Source organism: Sorex fumeus, unplaced genomic scaffold, assembly GCF_029834395.1.
Source record: "Sorex fumeus unplaced genomic scaffold, SorFum_2.1 ptg000037l, whole genome shotgun sequence".
Lineage (NCBI taxonomy): Eukaryota > Metazoa > Chordata > Mammalia > Eulipotyphla > Soricidae > Sorex > Sorex fumeus.
The window spans coordinates 28714004-28737806 of NW_026606094.1; the positions used below are offsets into that span (position 1 = coordinate 28714004).

At 40.5% G+C, this 23803-nt stretch overlaps 1 protein-coding gene across 1 annotated transcript in view; it reads left to right on the forward strand.

The window, feature by feature from the left end:
* The window catches only part of FBXL13 (F-box and leucine rich repeat protein 13), a 219903-nt gene that overhangs the window by 187660 nt on the left and 8440 nt on the right, over positions 1-23803 (forward strand). The window contains exons 18-19 of the mRNA XM_056118511.1: positions 1641-1724; positions 20205-20339. Of these exons, the coding sequence (XP_055974486.1) occupies positions 1641-1724; positions 20205-20339 (219 nt within the window). The remainder of the gene's footprint in view (positions 1-1640; positions 1725-20204; positions 20340-23803) is intronic.

Genomic DNA, 23803 nt, shown 5'->3' on the forward strand with positions numbered 1-23803 from the left:
TCTGGCCATTAAGCAGCTTGATCAGGAGCCAGAAAGGCTGTTCATGGTGGCAGCTCGGGGTCTCGTTGGAATGGGGAGGAAAGGACTGGCTCCACCCCCATCCCGTGAGACCCTGAGTGTCTCATCACTGAGGGCCCAATCCTGACTGTTCAATGGCCTCTGGAGGATGGCGACCACCGAGCCACCTAGTGGGAGCAGGTGGAGGTACAGCACCCTTCCCCCCTGGAATGGCCCAGCGACAGTAACCTAGTGTGGGGTCTGGACGCATTTCTGCCAAAAGCCACTGGGTTCTGAGATTTGTTTCTGAGTCTCTGGGATCATGGCCGTTAAACAGCTTGATCAGGAGCCAGTGAGGTAGTTTCATGGGTGACACCTCGGGGTCTTGTTGGGATGGGGAGGAAAGGGCTGGCCCCACCCCATCCTTTGAGGCCCCACATGTCTTGTCACTGCAGGCCCAAACCTAACTGTCCAGTGGCCTCTGGAGGATGGCAGCCACTGGGCTGCCAGGGGGAACAGGCCAAGGCACAAAACCTATTCCCACCTGGGGTGGCCCAGCGCCAGTAACCTACTGCAGGGACTGGAGGCATTTCTGCCAAAAGCAGTTGGGTTTTGAGATTTGTTTCTGAGTCTCTGGGATCAAGGCCATTCAACAGTTCGATCAGGAACCAGAAGAGGCCATGCCTCCAATTATATAGCTGAGCCGGAGGTGGTTTGTGGGTATGTCTCCCACATCCCTAACTTTTGGCAGTTTACTTTCTTGGTAAACTTTGCTCCAAGTTTTTGAGGTCTGGCCAAAGGCACAGCAGCAATTTTAGGGTATCTGGAATTCTGAAGGCGCCATCAGGCTGCTGATGCACTCGCCTCATAGGTACAGATTGACCTGCTGGCGGCACCATATCCCCTGTCTCAAACTTTTTGATTGTAATTTTTGAATTCTCATTCTGCCCGATTCAGTCTGGGAAGATTGCATAATTAAATATTTTTCCTAGATTTTCCAATTTATTGGCATAAAGATGTTCACAATCTTATGATCCTTTGAATTTCTGTAATACCTGTTGGATCCTCTTCTCTTTCAACTCTTATTCTACTTATGAGATTTCCTCTCTCTCTTTGTGAGGCTCTTGGATTCTGTAACAGTTTATACAAAATAGACCATCTAAAAAGTTTATTTAATAGAACTTTCTACCCCAAATGATATTATGATTAGTTAACATTAAAAAAATTCCCTATTAAAAATACCCTATTTAGACTATAGACCAAAATGATGGCCAATTAATACCTCTATTGCAAACCACAACACCCAAAAGGAGAGAAAGAGCCAAAGGGAATGCCCTGCCACAGAGGCAGCGTGGGGTGGAAGGGATGGGGTGGGGGTGGTGGGAGGGATGCTGGGACCATTGGTGGTGGAAAATGGGCACTGGTGGAGAGATGGGTACTCGGTCATTGTATGACTGGAACGCAAGCACAAAAGTTTGTAAGTCTGTAACTGTACCTCACGGCGATTCACTAATAAAAAAATAAAAAATAAAAATAAAAAAATTTATTTGTAAAAATTTTGATAATTGGTTATTTTTCTTTGGAGATATACTTTTATTACTAAATTATAATCACAAAATTGTCTTTATATTGACTACTTTTAGAGTTTGGAGGCTATTTCCACACATAAAAAATTAAAGGAGATTTCTCTCTCCGAGTGTTACAGAATCACCTGTGATGGAATTCAGGTAAGGTAATTAAGGTCTTTTTCTAAAGAATATTGAAATTTAAATGCAAATTGAATAAACTTTGTATGTCACAGAATAAAAAATTGAAGAGTTGAATTAGAAATTCAACTGATTTGGAAACCATGTGTATGTGATATTGGTTGAGCCTAGAACAATTTGGCTTGTGGTGATAGGATTAGTTTTCCCACTTTTTCTGTCTATACTTCCCCTTTCAGATGTCGAACTTGTAGGATAAAAAGGGTTAGGTATGGATTCATCTTGGAGACTGTGATATAATAAAAGTCTTATTTATTTTTAACTAAATTAGGATTTTATTTTTTTATTTTTTAATAATTAATTAATTTATTTTGAATACCCATCCCTCCACCAGTGACCATTTTCTACCACCACGGATCCCAGTATCACTCCCACCCCCCCTCCCATCCCACTCTCTCTCTCTCTGTGGCAGGGCATTCCCTTTTGTTCTCTCTCGCCTATTGGGTGTTGTGGTTTGTATAAGAGTTAAGCCTGATTTTCAGAGAGAAGACGTTGGATGATTTACTTTCCACTGATCACTTTGTATACAGGGAGATGCGGTGCGGCTGCATAAGCGGCCGCGTGGTTTGGAGTAAAAGTCCTGGTTCCTGCGTACTCGAGCTATGCTTGTAGAGGCTCATGGTCACCAGGGTTCCATCTGGAGGAGGCGGGATGCGGCACCAACCCCATCTGGGACTTCCTGGTGATCTCAGCTCTTTTTGGGACCTGTTGCATTCTCCGGAGGCTATGGAGCCACCCAGCGGCCTTTCTTCTCTGCGGCTGTGTGCTGTAAAGATGGCGCTGGAGGGCGGGATGTGGGCATGACTTCCAGATTCAGAGGTTACCTGGGAGCCGGGGCAGTCCCGGCGGTTTGGAGGAAAAGTCCAAGTCCTGGTTCCCGCATACTCGAGCTATGCTTGTGAGGCTCATGGTCACCGTGGTTCCATCTGGATAAAAGTCTTCTTACATAAAGAATGTAATCAATAGATAGGCATTATAAAATCTAACAATAAAAACTATGCGTTTAAAATCCATCAATTAGGGCAATGAAATGAATAGAAATTTTCTCAAAGAAGAAACCTGAATGGCTAAAAGGCATATGAGAAAATGCTCTACATCATTAATTATCAGGGAGATGCAGATCAAAACCACAGTGAGATATCATTTCACACCACAGAGACTGGCCCACATCCACAAGAACAAAAGCAACCGGTGCTGGCGCGGATGTGGCAAGAAAGGGACCCTCCTTCACTGCTGGTGGGAATGTGGACTGGTTCAGCCCTTTTGGAAAACAGTATGGAAAATTCTCCAAAAATTAGAAATTGAGCTCCCATTTGACCCAGCAATACCACTCCTGGGAATATATCCCAGAGAGGCAAAAATGTATAGTCAAAGTGACATCTGCACTTGTTTGTTCATTGCAGCACTCTTTACAATAGCCAGAATCTGGTAAAAACCTGAGTGCCCAAGAACAGATGACTGGTTAAAGAAGCTCTGGTACATTTACACAATGGAATACTATGTAGCTGTTAGAAAAGATGAAGTTATGAAATTTACATACAAGTGGTACTACATGGAAAGTATAATGTTAAGCAAAATGAGTCAGAAAGAGAGGGATAGACAATAGAAAGATTGCATTCATCTGGGGAACATAAAGTAACAAAATAGGAGACTAACACCCAAGAATGGCCGAGATTAGTACCAGGAATTTTGCTCCATGGCTTGGAGGCCAGCCACACATTCTAGGGGAAAAGGGAGTTTAGATATAGAAAGGAGCACCAAATAAAGGGTGTTGGGAGGATCCTCCCAGGATGGGAAAAGCAGGCTGAAAGTAGACTATGGACTGAACATGATTGCCACTCATTGCCTCTTTTGCAAATCACAACACCCAAAATGAGAGAGAGAACAAAAGGGAATGCCCTGCCACAGAGGCAGGGTGGGATGGGGGAATGGGGGGTGGGAGGGATACTGGGATCCGTGGTGGTGGGAAATGGGCACTGATGGAGGGATGGATATTTGACCATTGTGTAATTGAAACCCAAGCACAAAATAAAGGGTGTTGGGAGGTTCGTCTCAGAATGGGAAATGCGTGATGAGAGTAGACTATAGATCAAACAAGATTGCCACTCAATGTCTCTTTTGCAAACCACAGCACTCAAAAGGAGATAGATAACAAAAGGAAATACCCTGCCACAGAGGTAGGGTGGGATGGGGGGATGGGGGTGGGAGGGATACTGGGACTGGTGGTGGTGGAGAATGGGCACTGGTGGAGGGAGGGTATTCGATCATTGTATAACTGAAACCCAAGCACAAAAATTTGTAAGTCTACAACTGTACCTCATGGTGTCTCACTAATAAAAATTAAAAAATAAATAAAATAAAATAAAATCCATCAATTAAACCCATTAATTAGGAATACAATATACTGACATAAATTGGAGTCTATTCTGTCAGCATACGATAAGGAATTGAATACGATAAATGATTACATGCTCAAATAGTTTCTAAGATCTCAGGAGAAAGGTAAGTTTCCTAGAGCTGGTCTTGAGTGATAGGCAGAAAACCACACAGTAGCTATTGTAAACAAGCCTCATAACATTTATCCTAACTGTAAGCATTTTAATGTGCTCCTAAGAGAAGCAAAACATAGGAATAAATCCTATGTCAAGCATATATTAAACTGGGTAAAGGTATGGGTCCCTTTAAGTCAAATCATGGAACGTAACATTTTAAAAGGAAGCCAATAATTTAGGATTGTGAAAATTGTAAACACACTGAAGTTACTTTTTTATTATGAGAGTTCAGAACCTCAACTCTTTATGAAAATCTCAGACCATGTGGTCTGGGGAAAACTCATTCGGGTCAATGGGAGAGTCCCTGCTTTGCAGGCACAAGTCCACAGGTTCAATTCCTGGTATTGTCCCATAGATCAAGCGTGACCCTGGTGGCAATGTTAGTTGGACTTGCCAATACCTCGAAATTTTTTGTCAGAACTGCAACCTAATTGAGCAAACACCACAGTTAAACATGTGTACCCCCTGATCATTACAACATGAACAAAAAGGAAAGTGGAAAAAGTAAAATAAGCAATTTTATTAAAGCTCCTGCACCACATGGTCCTCTATACCACAACCAGAAGTGACTCTAGCACTGAGTCAGGTGTGACCCCCAGCAAGCTACCAAGAGTATCTCACCCGCACGGCAGAGCCTGGCAAGGTACCCATGATGTATTCAATATGCCAAACACAGTAATAACAAAGTCTCCAATGGAGATGTTACTGGGCCTGCTCGAGCAAATCGATGAACAATGAGTGGACAGTGTGCAGTGCTTATTAAAGCTATAATATTAAAATTTATGTTAAAGTTACAATATTAACATTTACAATTTTAAAACCCTGGGACTAAACTAGCTGTGAAAAAAAGGAAAAATGTAACTTTCTCACTAAAATAAAAGGATTTATCATACCAATAAGTGTAAGGATATTATTCAAGGGATAGTTGAAGTTGTCTTTCATGAACATTAATTCTGCTTTATAAAAATTTCTGATTTTTTTTTGTTTTTTTTTTTAGTCTTCTTTTTTCATTTTTGGGCCACACACCTTGCTGTGCTCTGGGTGTACTCCTGGCTCTGTGACCCGATGATTACTCCTGGTGGGCTCAGGGAAACATATGTGGTGCCAGGGATTGAACTTGGGTCAGCCATGTGCAAGGCAAGATCCTTATCTGCTGGACTATTTCTCCAGCCCCATGACTTTACAAGAACTTCTGACATCAGTCACGAGATCATTAAAATATCATATAAGTTGTTTGACTAAGTCAAATGCTGCTTTAGACGGTATTAGCATATTCTAGAATTTTGAAGCTGAGAAAATTGCAGAACCATCTAAACTGTTTGATTTTACAAGTGAGGAAACTTAGGCTCAAGCAGCTCAAAATGACTGATTTTTCTTACAGTTTCTCAGCAAACTAGCCTGACTTTAGAATACAGAAAATCATCCATAACAATGATCATCAGGCGTTCATGAGACCTTTAACAAGGTTATAGAACAAAAGTTTTAAAATATAAAGTAGTTAAATATTAGCATTTCTAATATTGGGTATATTTCTTATATGGTCATTATTTTACTAATAATTAGCAAAATAATTATTTTACTAATAATTACAAATCATTTAGAAGTATTAAAACCTACTGTTATAATGGCACCATCTCGTGATGTCTGTCACTTATTCATTTCTAAAATGTTATTTGGGAGACTAGAGTTTGAACCAAATTGTGTATCAGAAAGCCAGTATTTTCTCCCATTTCTCTTTGACTCTATGGACTGCATGCATTTTTTTCTCTTTGGAGCCTAAAAATTATACTATTTCTGAGTTTTCTCTGAGATTTCAAATATAATTCATATGCTAATCAATAAACCATGTGATCATACAGTAGAGTTTGCATAATTTCAAAATGTAATGTTTAAAAAATTGGTACCTACTTATTTTCAGCTATCTAAAAGAGAAATAAAGTGCCAAAACATGGAAATTCAGAATTATTTGTTGCATGCGATAAGTTGTTCTATTTGAGTTCATGGAGGGAAAAAAATCATCTTTCACATCATCTTTCTTCCTTCTCTGCTTCTTTTGGGTTGTGGAGAGATGAGAGAAAAGAGGTAAGAGCAGAGGAGAGAGATAGAAGATAGGAGAGAGAGGTGAGACAGAGAGAGAGAGAGAGAGAGAGAGAGAGAGAGAGAGAGAGAGAGAGAGAACAATGACTTTAAGTCAGTCTTGCCTCTTCCAAGATTCCAGAGTTCACAGTTAGGGGCATTGGTAATCTCTCCCTCCTCCTTGCCTTTGCCAGCTCAATTATTAAGTCCCAGAAGAGACGAGAGGGGAGGGGAAAGTGACACATACGCCAATTGTGCAATTTCATATCTGGATTTGGAGAGAGCGGGGGGTTAGTAAAATAGTTAACTAAATGAGATGTTTAGATTATCTTTTATTTTGGAATTTATTTTCTTTCTTGTTACTTATAAAACATAACAGCAGTTTCTCTTTGTAACACAAGATACTGACAAGGTATATTCTACACAACAATTTAATTAGAAAAATTAGGAAAAAAACTTTTTTTCTTGCCTTAGGTTTTGCAAGAGTCATGAACATAAAAATAAAAAATTACCTCATTTCAGTGTTTTACTGGAAACCACAGCACATGCAGACTGAGTGTGTGGTGTGAAGCCTCAGATGTATTGACTCTTTTAGAATCTGGTTTTAGTTATTTGCTTCAGTTTTTTTTTTCTGTGAATCTTAGACATTTAAAGTCCTTGTTAAACTAACAATATATGGTGTTCTTGAAAGGCACGTGCATTTTGGAAGTGATGTTTGATAGTTATAATTGTGTGTTTCTCAAGAAATTGTTTTCTCATGAATTTTATAAGTTTATTTAAATAACAGACTGTCAAGTTTGGCGAAATAAATTGGTCTAACTGGGATGTAACAATACAGAGAAATTGGAAGTTCTGTCTTATTAAATTGTTTGGATAAAACTAATGCAATAAATCCGATAGAACAAATTGGAATAAATCCAATTATTTACTCATTGTTTTTTATATCTCTTAAGTCTAGTCAATTCCCTTTCTGGGAATAAAGTACACTATAAATGCATTGCATAACATCCTTATGTATAAATGTGCATATTTATACATATGCACATTTGTGAGTGAAAATGTTTGTGAGTGAAAACTATCCAACTAGACAAATTTTTTTTTTATTATTTTAGCCTGACAGGAAAGGAGCAGTACAGAGGATAGGGAATTTTGCCTAGCACGTGGCCAACCCACGTTCGATTCCTGGCATCCCATTTGGTCTCTTAAATCCTAACCAGACATGATCCCTGAGCACTGAGCTAGAAGTAAGCCCTGAGCACTACCGGGTATGGTCCAAAACACCTCTACCCCCCAAAAACAAACAAACAAAAACAGGGTAAGTAGGTTGAGATAGTTGATTCAGAACAGCTTTTAGGGAGGAGGAAAATCAGTTTAGTTGAGACCCACTGCAAAAACTCATATATGTGTCTGAACTGAAAAGTGTGCATGTGTTTATATATCAAAATATGTATATATGTAAATATATACCTCTGAGTACTGTGTGTGCAAATTAAGTGTTATGTTATCTACATGTTTACATGCAAATATATATGCATATCTATATGCCTAATATGTGTAAATTAAATGTATATGAACACCTTAATGTATTTATGTTAGAATGCTCATGTCACTGTACATATATAATTATTATGTCCAGATTGTGTGGAGAGAGGCTTTAGAATTGTTCATTTTGGGACCAAAGTGATAGCAGGTAGAGTATTTGCCTTGCATGCAGCTCACTTCAATCCCTGGCATTCCACCTGGTGCCCTGAGCCTGCCAGGAGTGATTCCTAAGTGCAGAGCCAGGAATAAGCCCTGAGCACTGCCAGGTGTGGCCCCAAAACAACAACAAAGAGATTATTTATTTCAAGAATGGTGATGTAAGCAGTGGTCAATATTCAAAACTAGTAATAAAAACTAGTAAAAAACTAGTAAAAATCAAAATCAAAACTAGTAAAAAAAATAAAAACCGGGCTGGGCAATAGCACAGTGAGTAGGGCGTTTGCCTTTCACATGGCCGACCTGAATTCGATTCCTCCATCCCGCTCAGAGAGCCCTGCAAGCTACCGAGAGTATCCCGCCCACATGGCAGAGCCTGGCTGGCTACCTGTGGCATATTTAAAATGCCAAAAACAGTAACAAGTCTCACAATGGAGACATTACTGGTGCCCGCTCGAGCAAATTGATGAACAACTGGATGACAGTGCTATAGTGCTACAATAATAAATCACTTGTAATCACTTGTCATCCAGTTGTTCATCGATTTGCTCCAGCAGGTGCTAGTAATGTCTCCATTCGACCCTGTCTCGTGCTAATGTAGCCCAGGGGCAAATGCTCACTCTAGGAACATGAAGAGCATCAAACCGTTTGTTCAGGGTCTTGATGAAGAAGTCCGACCATCTTGTAGGTGGGTGGCCAGGTGTTCTTTTGACATCCCATGGAATCCAGTTGGTAATGGTTCTAGTCCAGCGGTCATCTCCAAATTGCATTATGTGTCTGGCCCATCTGATTTTCGATGCCTTGGCAAATGAGGCAGCATCCCTGATCTTCTATCATTGATGGAGGTCAGGATTCTGGATTCCTTCTCTCACTTGAGTGAAGTGTGAAACTCCAAGCGAAGCTCTTTCGATTCCTCTTTGGGTGACCCGAATAGTGTTCTTGTCCTGTTTTTGTAGGGCCCAGGTCTCTGAGGCGTATGCTAGTGCAGGAAGAATGGTGGAGTTGAAAAGATGTGTCTGGAGCCGGAGGTTCTTTGTCCTCTTAACAAATTTTACAGTAATAAAAACTAGTAGAGAGTTCTATTCATTTGGGCTTGGGATGTAACTCATTAGTAGAACATTTTCCTTGCCTGCCTTAAGACCCTGGGTTTGTTCCCTAGCACTCCAAAAGAAGAGACGTTATCTATTTTTTTGTTTTTCCTTTAATTTAAAAATAAAATATCCATTTAAACAACAAGTCTCTTTTTCTTCTGGAAGTATGGGAATGTGGTCTAAAGTATCAGAACTTATTTTCTCTCTTAAGATTGTGTGCCACATGACTATAAGCAGTTCACTCAACTTCACAACAATCTCTGGCTCTGCTGCGGCTATCTATGATTGCGAGAAGAGAGGAATCAGCACTCTAGAACAGGGCTCAGCATTTTGCAAAACCTTCTGTAAAATTCTACTACAGAACCAGGTAGCTTGCAGCATGGTTCAGCACCTCCATGATTGTGTGAAGAATGCCAAGAGAGAGATAGCCACAAAACAGATGCCTGTCTTTGAAAACTCTTGAGCTTATTCACCAACATGGCTTGGGGCAAGCCGCAGGCAACCGCAAGCGAACGTCGGAGCTCACAAAACAGTGCAGAGAAGCGATGAAGGAAGACCTCAAAGAGAGAACAGCAGTTCTGGCAGATGTGGCAGAAGTAGGGAAAAGCATTCTCAAAGCCCGCCTATCCTTCGCCAACTACAAGACCAAGATGACTGCCCTCCGACATCCTGATGGATCTATCACATCTTCCAGAAGGGCAATGGAGAAGATTATCCATGACTTCTACTCAGATCTCTTCGATAGCCACGTCCACCTGCCCACATACCAAATTCTGCAGGATAGATATGTCATTCCCAACGTTCTCCCTTCCAAAATCTGACATGCCATTTCGTCAGTAAAGAAGCAAAGAGCACCAGACCCAGACAAGGTTAGACCTGAACACCTGAAGAATCTGCCATCGGTACTCATCAATACACTGGCTTGGCTCTTCACACGCTACCTGTCTGAATGCAAGGTTCCATCCCAATGGAAAACCAGCAGGACTGTACTACTGTACAAGAAGGGAGACATCCATGACATTGGCAATTATTGCCCGATCTGCCTATTGTCTGTCATCTACAAGCTGTTGACTCGAGTCATCCTGAATAGGATTGGCAGAACACTAGATGAAGGACAACCATGTGAGCAAGCCGGGTTCCGCAAAGGATTCAGCACGACCAACCATATCCACACGAAAACCAAGCTCATTGAGGTTTCTTGGGAGTTCAAGATGTCGCTCTGTCTAACGTTCATTGATTTAAAGAAGGCCTTTGATTCTGTTGAGACAGAAGCAGTCATCAAACTCGTAGCCAAACAGTGCATTCAAACTCAATACACTAGGATCCTCTGTGAGCTGTATTATGGATTCACTATCAGGATCTCATTGTACTACAGGGAAGTGATCATCCATGTCAAGAGAGGGGTTCAGCAGGGTGACACTATTTCACTAAAACTCTTCAGTGCCACCCTCGAGAAAGTCACGTGATGACTAGAATGGGAAGGAATGGGAGTGTAGAGAGACGGTTGGCAACTATACCACCTCCGCTTTGCTGATGACATCATTCTAATAACACCAAACATTAGCCAAGTGGCACAAATCCTGGCCGACTTTGACCATGAGTGTGGTAAGGTCAGACTATAGCTGAATCTCACAAAGACAAAGTTTATGAGAAACAGTTTCGTTCCTGATGTTCCATTCACTCTCAATGGAATGAACATCTCCGAATGCAACAGTTATGTGTACCTAGGTCGAGAAGTTAACATGACGAATGACCTGGCACCTGAGTTGCGCAGGAGGAAGAGAGTGGCTTGGAATGCCTTCAAGAATGTCAAAGAAATAGCTAAGAGGATGAAGAACCTCCAGCTCTGGGCACATCTCTTCGATTCCACTGTTCTTCCTGTATTAACATATGCCTCAGAGACCTGGGCCCTACAAAAACAGGATGAGAACGCTATTCAGGTCTCCCAAAGAGGAATTGAAAGAGCTATGCTTGGAGTAACCCACTTCACTCAAATGAGAGAAAGAATCCGGAGCTCTGACCTCCATCAACGATCAAGAGTCAGGGATGCTGTCTTGTTTGCCAAGGAATCAAAAATCAGACAGGCTGGACACGTAATGAGATTTGGAGATGACCGCTGAACTAGAGTCATTACCGACTGGATTCCACGGGATGTCAAAAGATCACATGGCCGCCCATCTACGAGATGGTCAGACTTCTTTGTCAAGACCCTGAACAATCGGTTTGAGGCTCTTCGTATTCCTAGAATGAGCAGATGCAGGGCTAAACTAGCACGTGGCAGTGTCGAATGGAGACGTTACTGGTGCTTGCTCGAGCAAATCGATGAATAACGGGATTTCAAGTGATCAAATGACTTTAATCATTGGTTTGCAATTTTGTGGAACGTTAGAGGTTTAACTTCACACCTGTGTGTGTAAGACTCATCATAGCCAAAACCAAAGTTCCAGTGTCATCTTGCCAACCAAAGAGATCCTCTTACCCATACCTTCTGCCCTACCTCCTCTTTTTCTCCCTATTTTTCATTTTTCACCAAATCTAGGGATAGTCTTGTTTCCCCTCTCTAATCCTTTAGTTTTATTTACTCATATCCTGCATAGGAGTAGAACTGTCTACTAATTTACTCTCACTTCCTTATCTCAGAATCTTAGCAGAATCACTTTAAGAACCATCCTTTCCTCCCACTCCAGCCTATCCCCCCAAAAATCAGACGTCACACTTCAAATGCAGAGTAGTATTCCTCTAATTTTATATACCACTTCTCCAGTCATCTGCTGATGGGCATTTAAGATGACCCCAGGTTTGGGCTATTGTGAATAATACTTCTATGAACATAAAGGTGAAAATATCATTTTATTTAGTATATTCATATCCTTCAGATATATACCTAGGATCATTTGGAATTTTCTTTTTAAAAAACTCTTTGTACCATTTTTTTTCTTTTTGGGTTACACCCAGCGATTCTCAGGCATTACTCCTGGCTCTGCACTCAGGAATCACTCCTGGTGGTGCTAGGGGGACCATATGGGATGCTGGGAATCGAACCCGGGTTGGCCACATGCAAGACAAATGCCCTACCCACTCTGCTATGGCTTCAGCCTTCTTCATACCATTTTGCATAGAGGCTGCACCAAGTTACATTCTGACCCCTGGGTTCTTTTTATGTCTGTATCCTAACTAACACCTGTTTGCAATTTTTTTCATGTGGGCTGTTCTCAGCAGTGGGAGGTGACAACTCACTATGGCTTTAATTTGCATTTCCCCAATAATAAGTGTTGTTAACCATTTCTTTTCATATGTCCAGGTTATCTGTCTGCCTTTTTTGGAGAAGTGTCTCTTCAGGTCTTTGCCCATATTTTGACTGGTTTTCTTGCCTTTTGTTGTGTAGTTATATGCATTCTTTACCTGCTTGGGATATTAAACTCTTGTCAATTGTATGGTGATGAATCCTTTGTTAGGGGCGCTCATTTCAAGCTCTTTCCGAGAACAAAGTCATGTGACCAGACACATGAACTACCAGTTTTATCATTTATTGCTGCACCTATTCTTTCTAGGAGAAGTCCTATCTATGCTGTATCAAAGCTCACCCCATCCCTCTACTCATATAAGAGTCCTGAGGATTCCCTTTTCCACTATGTCTAGATATTAGCTAGGGGCACAGTTGGGGCTTGTTTTCATTTATATTCTTACATACAGGGGACTTGGAAGGTTGGATTCTCTGTTTCTTAATAACAATACATGTCTGAGCCCTGTACAGTTTTATTTGTTCTTTATGGTTTGGGTAGTGGGGGTGGGAAGGATTCCAATTTAGATCATTGTCATTGTTCTTCAAGCTCCCAAATGGCTCCCTTTTAGCTTTTATTGCTTTAGCACAGTGGTCACTTCATGATTGCTTTTATTAATTATGAAAAAAGAAAACAACAGAAATGGATATATAAGGAGAAACACAGAGAGAGAGAGAAAGCTCTGACAGCAGAACTCAGCTCATAAAATAACCACATAAGAAAAATGGGAGATATGGCATATAGCATGGAGTCTCTTCTGCCTGGCATGTGCCTTATATATTTTGTTTTTGTTGTTGTTGGTTGGTTTGTTTTGTTTTAGGGCCACACCCACTGATGTTTGTCTGCTAATGTCTTATCTCTCTCTTCAACCTTGCTGAATCTAATTTCTTTATCTCAGGGAAGAGGAATCCATAGTTTGGTTGGCTGCCTTTGTTAATAATAAAAGTGTTGGAATGATGACAGTGATGCCAAAACTGTTGCTGATGGCATCTTTCACTTGAACCCCAGCAAAGGATTCAGGGTGTCTCTCCTCATTGGTAATTGTGCATTTTCCCTCCTGGGTTAGCTCTTCTGGTCAGCATTCAGGTAACCTTAATTAAGCAAATTAAGCAAACTTAATGAATTCAGTAACCTTGATAGTCTCCAGATCAACTTGGTGGAATTCACCTTGATGAGGAATCAGGAGAGGAAGTGGTGTGAATTCTTTTGGTACTCACAACATCTTCCTTACTCTCCATAACATGTATTTGGACTCATCCGGTGTAATACAGCAACCTGCAAAGCGACCCTTGGTGTCCCAGACAAATTCTTTTCATTCTTGGCAATGCTGATGATACCCTTAAAAGCAGAAGAGCCAGTTATAGCAGTGTGGACCTTGCCATCAACTTAATAAACCCTCGCATGCAGCTCTTCTTCACCTCACTGTGGACTCTTAAAAGAGAAGTAAACCTGTTACTTAGGAAAATGCTGAGAGAAAACATTTCAGCTGTGGGTACTGGTAGGTAGGTGAGAAACAAACACCATGGGCAGTTTATCTATCACCTAGAGCTCTGGGGCTACTACAAGCTCTAGATACTTCATGGGACAAGGAGCTATGGCTGGGCTAGGCATTAAAAAAAAGTCTTCCTCTTCTGGTATGCTTTTTCATATATTTTAACATCTATTCTCTTGAATTATAAGCTTTTTTTTGCATTTTAACCTGATCTAAAATTTAGTAGAAGATTCATCTGAAATTACAATTAGAGAGGGAAGTAGAAGACCTCAAGGAATAAGGGAACATGGGAAGTGCAGCTGTGGGGGAAATCACAAGCTTCTTCATAGCTGAGACAGTAGCAGAACAAGATCTATTACATGAGTCTGACGTAAGAATGATCTGTAAGTCAATGACTCTGTAGATGTGGATCTGCTCCAGGTTGAGTTTAAGTGGGGACTTAGGGATTAGGGCTCTCAGTCTTGGATGCTGAACTGTATGTGCTTGAGAATAAAATCTATGTATGGACGCTCAGATTAGCAAGTACTGGGATAACCTATTTCATCAAGTGACAGTCCTGTCTCAGTCCTCATTCCCAAGAATAATCTTTGGTTGTCCTGTTCTGAATTTTTTTTAAATGCATGGAATTCAGTTCATGTCTTACTTTAATATTCATGTTGTATTTCATTCTTGCCCTAAGAGCAAGAATGAATTACTCTGCCGTGACTCTTTTCTGATCATAGATTATTACTTTGAATCACTATGCTTCTGATAATTATTCATGTTTATACAAGAGTCTCATCAATCACTTCACCAATTGATATACTTCCCCACCCTATCCCAGTGCTCAACCCACATTGATATTAGTGACTCTGACACATGCAGACTTACTCTGTGAAAGATGGATTAGGCGTATTGGCTCCACACAGCAGCTTTTCTTAAATGTTTTAATTTTACTTTACTTTAATTTATTTAATTTTTTATGGTTCCAGAGATCTAATTCAGAGTCTCAAGCATGCAATTGGTGAACTACATCCCTGGCCCAATAGCATTTTTTTTCTTTTTTTTTCTTTTTGGCCACCTGGCGATTCACAGGGGTTACTCCTGCCTATGCACTCAGGAATTACCCCTGGCAGTGCTCAGGGGACCATAGGGGATGCTGGGAATTGAACCCACATCGGCCGCGTGCAAGGCAAATCCCCTACCTGCTGTGCTATTGCTCCAGCCCCCCAATAACATTTTTTAAAAAAAACAATATTGTTCCCCATGCTCTCTCTCTACTTTTGGGCATTATGTTTTGCAAAACAGACACTGAGAGGTCATCAGGTTTGGTCCATTATCTACTTTCTACACACATGGACCATCCCGACTGAATATTGTCTGCCAGGGAGGCAGAGGGGGGTGGGGAAGGGGGGCGGTATACTGGGGAGATTGGTGGTGGGGAATGTGCACTGGTGGAGGGATGAGTGTTTGATCATTATGTGATTGTAACCCAAACATGAAAGTTTGTAATTATTTCATGATGATTCAATAAAATTAAAAAAAACCAACATTGATTTGTATTTGGTTTCTAAGATGAAGTCATTCAAAATTCATCAAAACATGAGATAACTCCACCTCTTCTCCAGGGATAAAGTTTGATTATGTGTTGAAAGAGAAACAACAAAGAATCCCATTCCAATAGGATCTTAGACCTTAACCTTTGATGTAATCTGAAATCTCTGATACAAGGAGATGGAACAATCTAGATGCTTGGACAACTTTATCTCTCAGTAATTCCGCTTAAGATAATTTATAACCTCGCTAAAACTCCAGGTGATCATTAAGAAATAATTGACTAAAGTGTCAGTGTGATGTCAGTGATGAAGATCCCAGAATCTCCCAGGTTCAGAATCTGAATTTTACGGAGTTGCCTTGGGACAGAGAACTCAGTATTTCTTCAGTAGAATAAGGAGTTACTGAGTATGTAGTGTAAAAACCAACTTCCACAAAATCTAAAACAAGTCAGATCTTTGCTACAGAAATCTTTTATTCCCTACTATTCACATCAAGAAGAGTCTCCTAGTTCTTATAATAGAACAACATACCTTCGACAACCAAGGTACCTTGAGTCAAGTGGGAGCCACAAACTCCTATTTAAAAAAGTGGCGATATTCTTTTCACAAAGTCTGAAAAATAAGTTTCATTTTCTCAGTTGCTCCTACACTAGTATTTATTTAATTTAGAGCCAATTCATTGGAATTAGAAATTTGCCAGACTTCAAGGGACATGGGAATTGACAGCTTGTCAGATTTCCACAGCCTGTAGCGTTTCAAGAGACACTGGAGTAATGGGTGCCATGTTTTCTTGGCTGAAAAATAGTTGAAACTACCAATACTCCATACTAGTCTTGGCTTATTGCCCACTTCCACATGGGAGAAACATTCTTGGAAAACTCAAGTGCTTGTACACACGCAAAATCAATGTACTATTTGTTATTTTTATGTGGAGCATCTACAAAGAACCATAAAAAGTGTGTCAAAAAGAGGATACTCCTTCAGAGTCCACTCTTCCCTCTTTAAGCTGCCCCTCTGGAATATTATGATGATGATGATGATGATGATGATGATGATGATGATGATGACGATGATGACAATGATGACAATGATGACAATAATGATTTGGGGCCACACCTGCAAATGCTCAGGGGTAATTCCTGGCAGTGCTCAGGGAAACATATGGAATGCTAGAGATTGGACCCAGGTCAGCTACATGCAAGGAAAGCACCCTACCCAATGTCTTACTGCTCCAGCCCTATGGTGTTTATCACAGAATCTATGATTTCTCCATGTTATGACTTTTAATAATTCTTGCTATCAGCCTCCAGTTTAAAATTGTGCATGATTTTTCCCCAGACCAAAGATTTCGGCATGGAATCCTTGAAGGTGGTTATTCTTAAGTCTTAAATAGATGAGATTTAAGGGATCAAACCCAGGCCTGGGGCATGTGCAAGGCAAGTGCCTTACCCACTGTACTACCTCTCCAACCCTAGTACTCTTCATATTTCTAAAAAAGTATATTTCTTGAAAAAGGTGTCTTGTCTTAGCTAAGCTTAGTTCAGCCTGGACTCCCCAAGTAGAGAGGATGGAAATATAGTAGCTGCTCCCTAGGAAGGAAGCCCCAGGCTCTGCATAATTTGGTTTTGGATGATACAGAGACCAGAATTCTCTGGGACCTGGTAAAAACAAGACTGTCTTTGGAGTGTAACTACCCTCGTGGATTAGGCACTCAAGAGACTAGTTGTGAATTCAGTTTGTAACAACACTGTGGAAGTTGTATTTCAGACTTTGAAGCAGCAAAAACATCGTCTGTGGGATACCAAATGGATCTTGATAGCATAGGAATTTGTGTTTGTTTATGATGTGCTTCACAATGTTGTGGTCATTTTTGTCAGGAGGGAGTCATGCTGATCTTCTCTGTATTGTTCCAGTGTTAATGTATGTGCTGTCATGACAGCACAAGATTTTTCCAGGATGATCAATAGGAAGAAAAATCAAACACACCATAAAACATTGCAGGAGAATTAATCAGAACCAAATGAGGCAAATAGTCAAGAGATAATGTCATAAGACACAATGAGGTGAGCATGTTCAAGTCTGGGAACTGCCATCTGTTGAGGTGGTTTAAATCAGGATTTTGGCAGAAGTCCGTTATGATCTCGGTGCATCTTAGTGAACTCACTTTCATCTGCAGCCCCAGTCTAGGAATGTTGTCACTAAGCCCCACATCCAGACTCAGCTCAGAAGACGCAGGGAAGAAATGACTTAACTCAGAGATTTGGAAGCTTTCTTTAGGACTGTTAACATAAAATCTGTTAACAGCAAAATCATTTGATATGATAAATGGGATGTGAGCCAAACTTGATCACTTTTGTACTTTCCCTTTATTATAAAATATTTTGACTTGGAAACGTGGTTTAATATTTTTCCAGGGAAATAGTAGCTTTGATATTGATATGATTCTGTAAACTTGAGCAAAAAACAATTAATATAATTTTATCTGTGGGTAAAAACAGAATTTCCTGGGTGATTTTGTGGAAACATGCCACAAACTTTAGCACTTAGTATGGCTTACGTATATCTACAGAAAATAATAATAGAAGAGAGGAAAAATTATGACGTATTCCTCTGATCTGACTTCGCTCATCTGATTTGTTATTAATAGTCATAGACCTTATAATCATTTATATGTTATTTAATTTAAAAACTCTGACACCGTTCAACTTCAAAGAATTGATTCTGACAAAAAGCAGAAATAATTCAAGCAGTCTGACATTGACAGATGCTATTAAAATGGGTTTTCATACACTAAGAGCCTTGAATTTCCCTTTAAAGTTTGTTTCTTTAAGTGCTTCTTCTTATTCTCTCTGATTTCTTGTACTCTGTTCGTTCTCTAGGTAGAAGAACAATGTCTACCCATTGCAACCTGAGAATCCTTGCTTAAGTCAGGGTTGTAGATCAGTGGTACAATGCATGTATTATATTTGTGAGGCCCTGGATTCAATACCCAGAAGCACAGCAAAATCCTTGTCTTATTAAATCAGAATTCTTAAGCTCAGGGATAGCAATTTCTGGTGAATCTGCACTAAGTTTATGAGCATTGGCAAGTGCCACAACCAAGTGTATGAGAAGCCATAACAAAGGGAAGGGATGGAGGTGGGGTACAATTTTTTATATCCCTGATGACATTTATAGAGAGTTAGCCATACGTCTACTACTTATTGAGTAATGACAGCATTTTAAATCTTGATGCTCATGGATAAGGTTTATAGCCAGAAATGTTCCAAACTGTACCACTGCTTTATTATACTGTCATCGAAAAGCTAGTTAAATCTTCAAGCTAAGATTCAAGACCACTAATTCTTAGCCTTCAAAGCTAGATTCTCCCTGTGTACTACCCTAAGCAATATGATAAGTGAGTTTGGGGAAATGGGAGGATATAACGAAATTGATATAGAGGTTGTGTAGGTTATTCCACATTTTGGTGTTATGATTTGTTCTGATCTTAGGAGGAGGTAAACACAGACTATTCTTATTCAGTCATCTTGGTGCTATCCCTTCGAATCTCTTTTTATGCAGAGAAATTTGAAATGTAGCAATTGGGGGATAGTTCAAAGGGTTGGAACACATGTATTGCATGTGAGAACTCCGGTTTTGATCCCTGTAAGCACATAATCCTCCCCTGCACCAGGCCAGGAGAACAAGGCATTACAGAATGTGTTCCAGGGATCAAAACAAGACAAAAGACCCATGAAATTTGGGTGTTATTTTTTTTTCTAGTGAGAGGTCACATTCACTGTATCACTGTATTGCTGTTATCCCATTGGTCATTGATTTACTCAAGCGGGCGCCAGTAACATCTTTATTCATCCCAGTCCTGAGATTTTAGCAGCCTCTCCTTACTCACAAAAAAAATGCTGTATGTTAGAAAAGATGAAGTCCTGAAATTTACATACAAGTGGTACTACATGGAAAGTATCATGTTAAGCAAAATGAGTCAGAAAGAGAGGGATAGACAGAGAAAGATTGCATTCATCTGGGGAACATAAAGTAACAAAATAGGAGACTAACACCCAAGAGTGGCCGAGATTAGTACCAGGAGGTTTGCTGCATGGCTTGGAGGCCAGCCACACATGCTAGGGGAAAAGGCAGCTCAATAGATAAGGGAGCACCAAATAAAGGGTGTTGGGAGGATCCTCCAAGGATGGGAGAAGCATGCTGAAAGTAGACTATAGACCAAACATGATTACCACTCAATGCCTCTTTTGCAAACCACAAGACCCAAAAGGGGAGAGAGAGAACAAAAGAGAATGCCCTGCCACAGAGGCAGAGTGGGATGGGGGGGGATGGGGTGTGGGAGGGATATTGGGACCCATGGTGGTGGAAAATGGGCACTGGTGGAGGGATGGGTATTTGATCATTGTATAACTGAAACCCAAGCACAAAAATTTGTAAATCTACAACTGTACCTCATGGTGTTTCACTAATAAAAATTAAAAAATAAAAAAAATTTAAAAATGCCATATTGGAAGCTCTTTCAGGGTCAGGGGAATGAGACCTGTTATTGTTACTATTTTAGGCATATCGAATATGCCACGGGTATCTTGGCAGGCTCTGCCATGCGGGATGTTACATTAAGGAATGAAATGCATTGTTATGGATAAAATGACACTAGGCAGACCTAGAATTTGAACATAACTATAGAGAAGAAAAAAAAAACATTGAAATTTCTTACAGGCATTTTGCAAAGGCTCATCAATCTTGGACTGCTTGGATGTCTCTTATTACCCTCAGCTGTCAGATGATTGTATTAAAGCACTGACCATTTACTGTATTAATCTCACATTTCTCAGCATTGCTGCCTGTCCAAAGGTATGTGAAAGTGTCAGAGTTCAGACATGTCTTAGTGAAGTTCAACCAAAGAATCCTCTTGAAGTAACAGGCATTGCCTGGACTCATCAACATTGATGAACAGCACAGACATGAGAAAGAAACCAAGTTCTTTGTCATGTCTGTGCTATTCATTAATTTTGGTTTCTTTCCCAAAATTGAAGATAGCTTTGTAATTTCACTTGTGTCAAAGTAAAATTTTCAAGTTAAAAAAACAAAATTCACGTAACAAATGAAAATGTGTCAAAAAACTTAGTGCATTAACAAGGTAATCAGTAAAAAATGGCAAAATCAGTTCTTAGAGGTGCAAAATGATTATAGAAACTGAAAATAAGAATGTTGGAATGTAATGCTACATTAGATCCAAAATTGGCTAATGTCCTACACGGTAATTAGTTCAGAATCTTAGGGTTATAGTTTCTACCAAAGATAAATAATTTGTAATTTATCCTGAACAAAATACGACAAATTAACATATAACTTCACTGACTTTGGATTCTAATCAGTCACAAAAATTATGTCAAAGGCATAATTTCCTGTAGAATTCCTGTTAAGCAATACTCTAGTGTGACACTGGAAAGAACACACAATCATCATATTTTCAAGAGTTTAATCACTTTTGGAACATGCTTATAAATATGTGTTTATTATGAAAACTTTAGACTACAGATTAAAGTGTAAAATATAAAGAAAGAGTTTATGATTTTCCCCCGACCAAGCATTACCATCACTGGCATTTTATGCATATTATTTCTGTGTCCAAAGAGATTAGAAATGGCTATAGATTTGTGTTTTGTCTTGCTTTTCAGATTAGAATCATACTTTCCAACAAGACATTGCAACCTACTTTCATTTCCCTCAATATCCAAAGGCTCTAAGTCCATATCAAGAAACAGATTTTAGACCTAGAGGCAGACAATACAGCAGGTGAGGCATTTGCCTGGCATGTGACTGACCTGAGGTTGATCCCCAGCCTCCTATAGTGTCCCCCCATGCTACCAGGAGCAGAATTCTGAGTGCAGAACCAGGAGTTACCCATGAACACTGCTGGATGGGCCAAGAAACAAAACAAAAAATAAATAAAAACAAACTCTTCAGAATTGCCATTTGATCTGTTCAGATGATCAGTTCTCTCCTGCACATCTCTCATGATCTGTTCAGATGATCTGCTCTCTCATGCACACTGACAGGCTTCAAAGATTAGATTGTTGACTCAAGAACCAAACCAAGCAGCTGAGCATGGGTGCCTCATGTCTGGAACTGCCCTCAGATTGCTCTGAGGACACGATGAGTGTGGGTCTGGAGTAGAGATCTTCTCTAAACAGGGATTCAACAACAGTTCAGTGTGGTTCTTTGGGTGCAGAGGTAAAGAAGCTGCAAGGGGGTGGGGTGCATTTTCTCTGGTTTCATTTGCCCCTTTGAGCCTATTCTTTTGTCAACTGAGAGTTTTGAACAGCAAGGATAGTTGATGTTCTACAGACTTGCTGTTTGGTAACCGTCCTGTCTCAGGTTACCGCACCCCAGCTCGTTCAGATTTGGGGGTGTTGATGTTACCTCATCCCAGAACCAGATCCACAGAGCTCCAATGCTAGATCCTCTGTTAATGTGAAGAAGTTTGTGTGGGCCTCACTCAGCTTTCCTTAACACTAATTACTCTAGTCGTTGGGCTTCTGTGATGAGCAGATTCAGAGGCAGAGGGAGGCTAGAACCTCTCCTGTTCAGTTGTTCTGAGACAAAAAACGACAAACAGGGAAGCTGGTGTGCTACAACTAGGACACTGTAAAACCAGAAAGCTCACAACAAAATTCTTTTTGCTGAGTCATGTATTTGTTTGGAATCAGAGAAATAAGGTGTTGTTTGGGTTTTTAATTTGCTTGTTCTGAGGGGAGCTCAGGAATTACTCCTGGCACTGCTTAGTACACGGCGGTCTCTCCTAGTTGGTGTTCAGAGGACCTTGTGTGTCTGGGGATTAATTGAACCCAGGTCTTTTGCATTCAAAGCATGAGTATAGTCCTTCGAGCATGTTTCCTGACCCTCTGTTGTTCTTCTTTCTGACCATTTCTGAATCAGCATCATCCGATCTAGAAGTGTGTTGGGCCAAGGAGCCCACTAGCAGCACTGGCCAGGTGGACTTTGCATGCAGCGTTCATGCTTTCATCACACACACACACACACACACACACACACACACACACACACACACTCACTCACTCACTGGGAATAGAGTGCAGGCTCCTCATTGTAGGCTGTTTCCCCGAAGCCACAGGACAGTCTTGAGTGGTTGCCTTATTCAGAGGGCCAGCTCTTCCTTGCGGCCAGCTTCCTTTCATGCCTTAGTTCTGTTACCGTTCCCAGCACTGAAATGGGAATAACATAGTCCCTGCTCAGTTGGGCTGAGATCTTCCTGTATCTGGGAAAGAAGAATGCCACCAGAGTCATCTGCACTTCCAGTTCCCAGCTCCTATAGATTCTGAGCTATATTATGTCAGGAGTTCAACATTCTGAGCAGCTAAACTACAGGAATTGTGAGGCTCCTTTTCTGCTCCCTGAGTGTCAATTAAGTCTAGCATTCCAAGAGCCCCTGACAGGATTTTCCATCACCTCATTGTCTTTTCTTTCTCTAAAGCTCTGGGTGCTGTTCCCCACCTCCCATGCCTGTCTCTCTCCCATCCTCCTGGCCATAACATGAGACTCTCCAAGTATGCAAGTATGTCTGAACATTTTTCGTTGCTATGTTTTGGCAAAAGTCATTTGCAATTGTAAACATCAGTTGCTGTGTATGTTCTGGAAACAGGAGTGCTTTAGCAATGTCAACATTCATCTTTCCTCACACTGAAGGGGTTTCCTGCATACTTTAAATTTGTGTTAAAAAATAATAGCCAAGTTTTATTGGTTACTTTTTATTTTTCCTGGAGGGGAGAGTTAATGCCACAGCCAATTGTACTTAGGGCTTACTCTTGGCTCTGTGCTCAGGGGTTACTCCTGGTAGTGCTCAGGGGACAGTATGTATGCTGGGGATTGAACCGGGATTGGCTACATGCAAGGCAAATACCTTACCTTCTGTACTGACTCTCCAGCCGTATGACATACATGTTTAAGAAATAGAATATAAATTTTATATATATATACATATATATAAAGTTAAACTAGATTGAGGAGAATTTCTTTTGGAGTGAGAGTAATTGTTGATTCTTTAGTAAGTCTCAGTTTCACTATAAATTCAGAAACTGGGCCTTGACTTACAAAAAAGAATCTGAAGAGTAGAGTTGAATTACCTCTGCAAAACATCTGGGCAAACTCTCATGATGTTGGACCCCTCAGCAGAATTTCTCAGTGATCTCCATAGAGGCTTAGTGGTTTATGCTCTTCTTTCCCTCCCTGCCTGCCAACATCTTTCTGTCTCATCCCTTTCCAGAACCATGCTGCTCCACACATAAACCATCAGA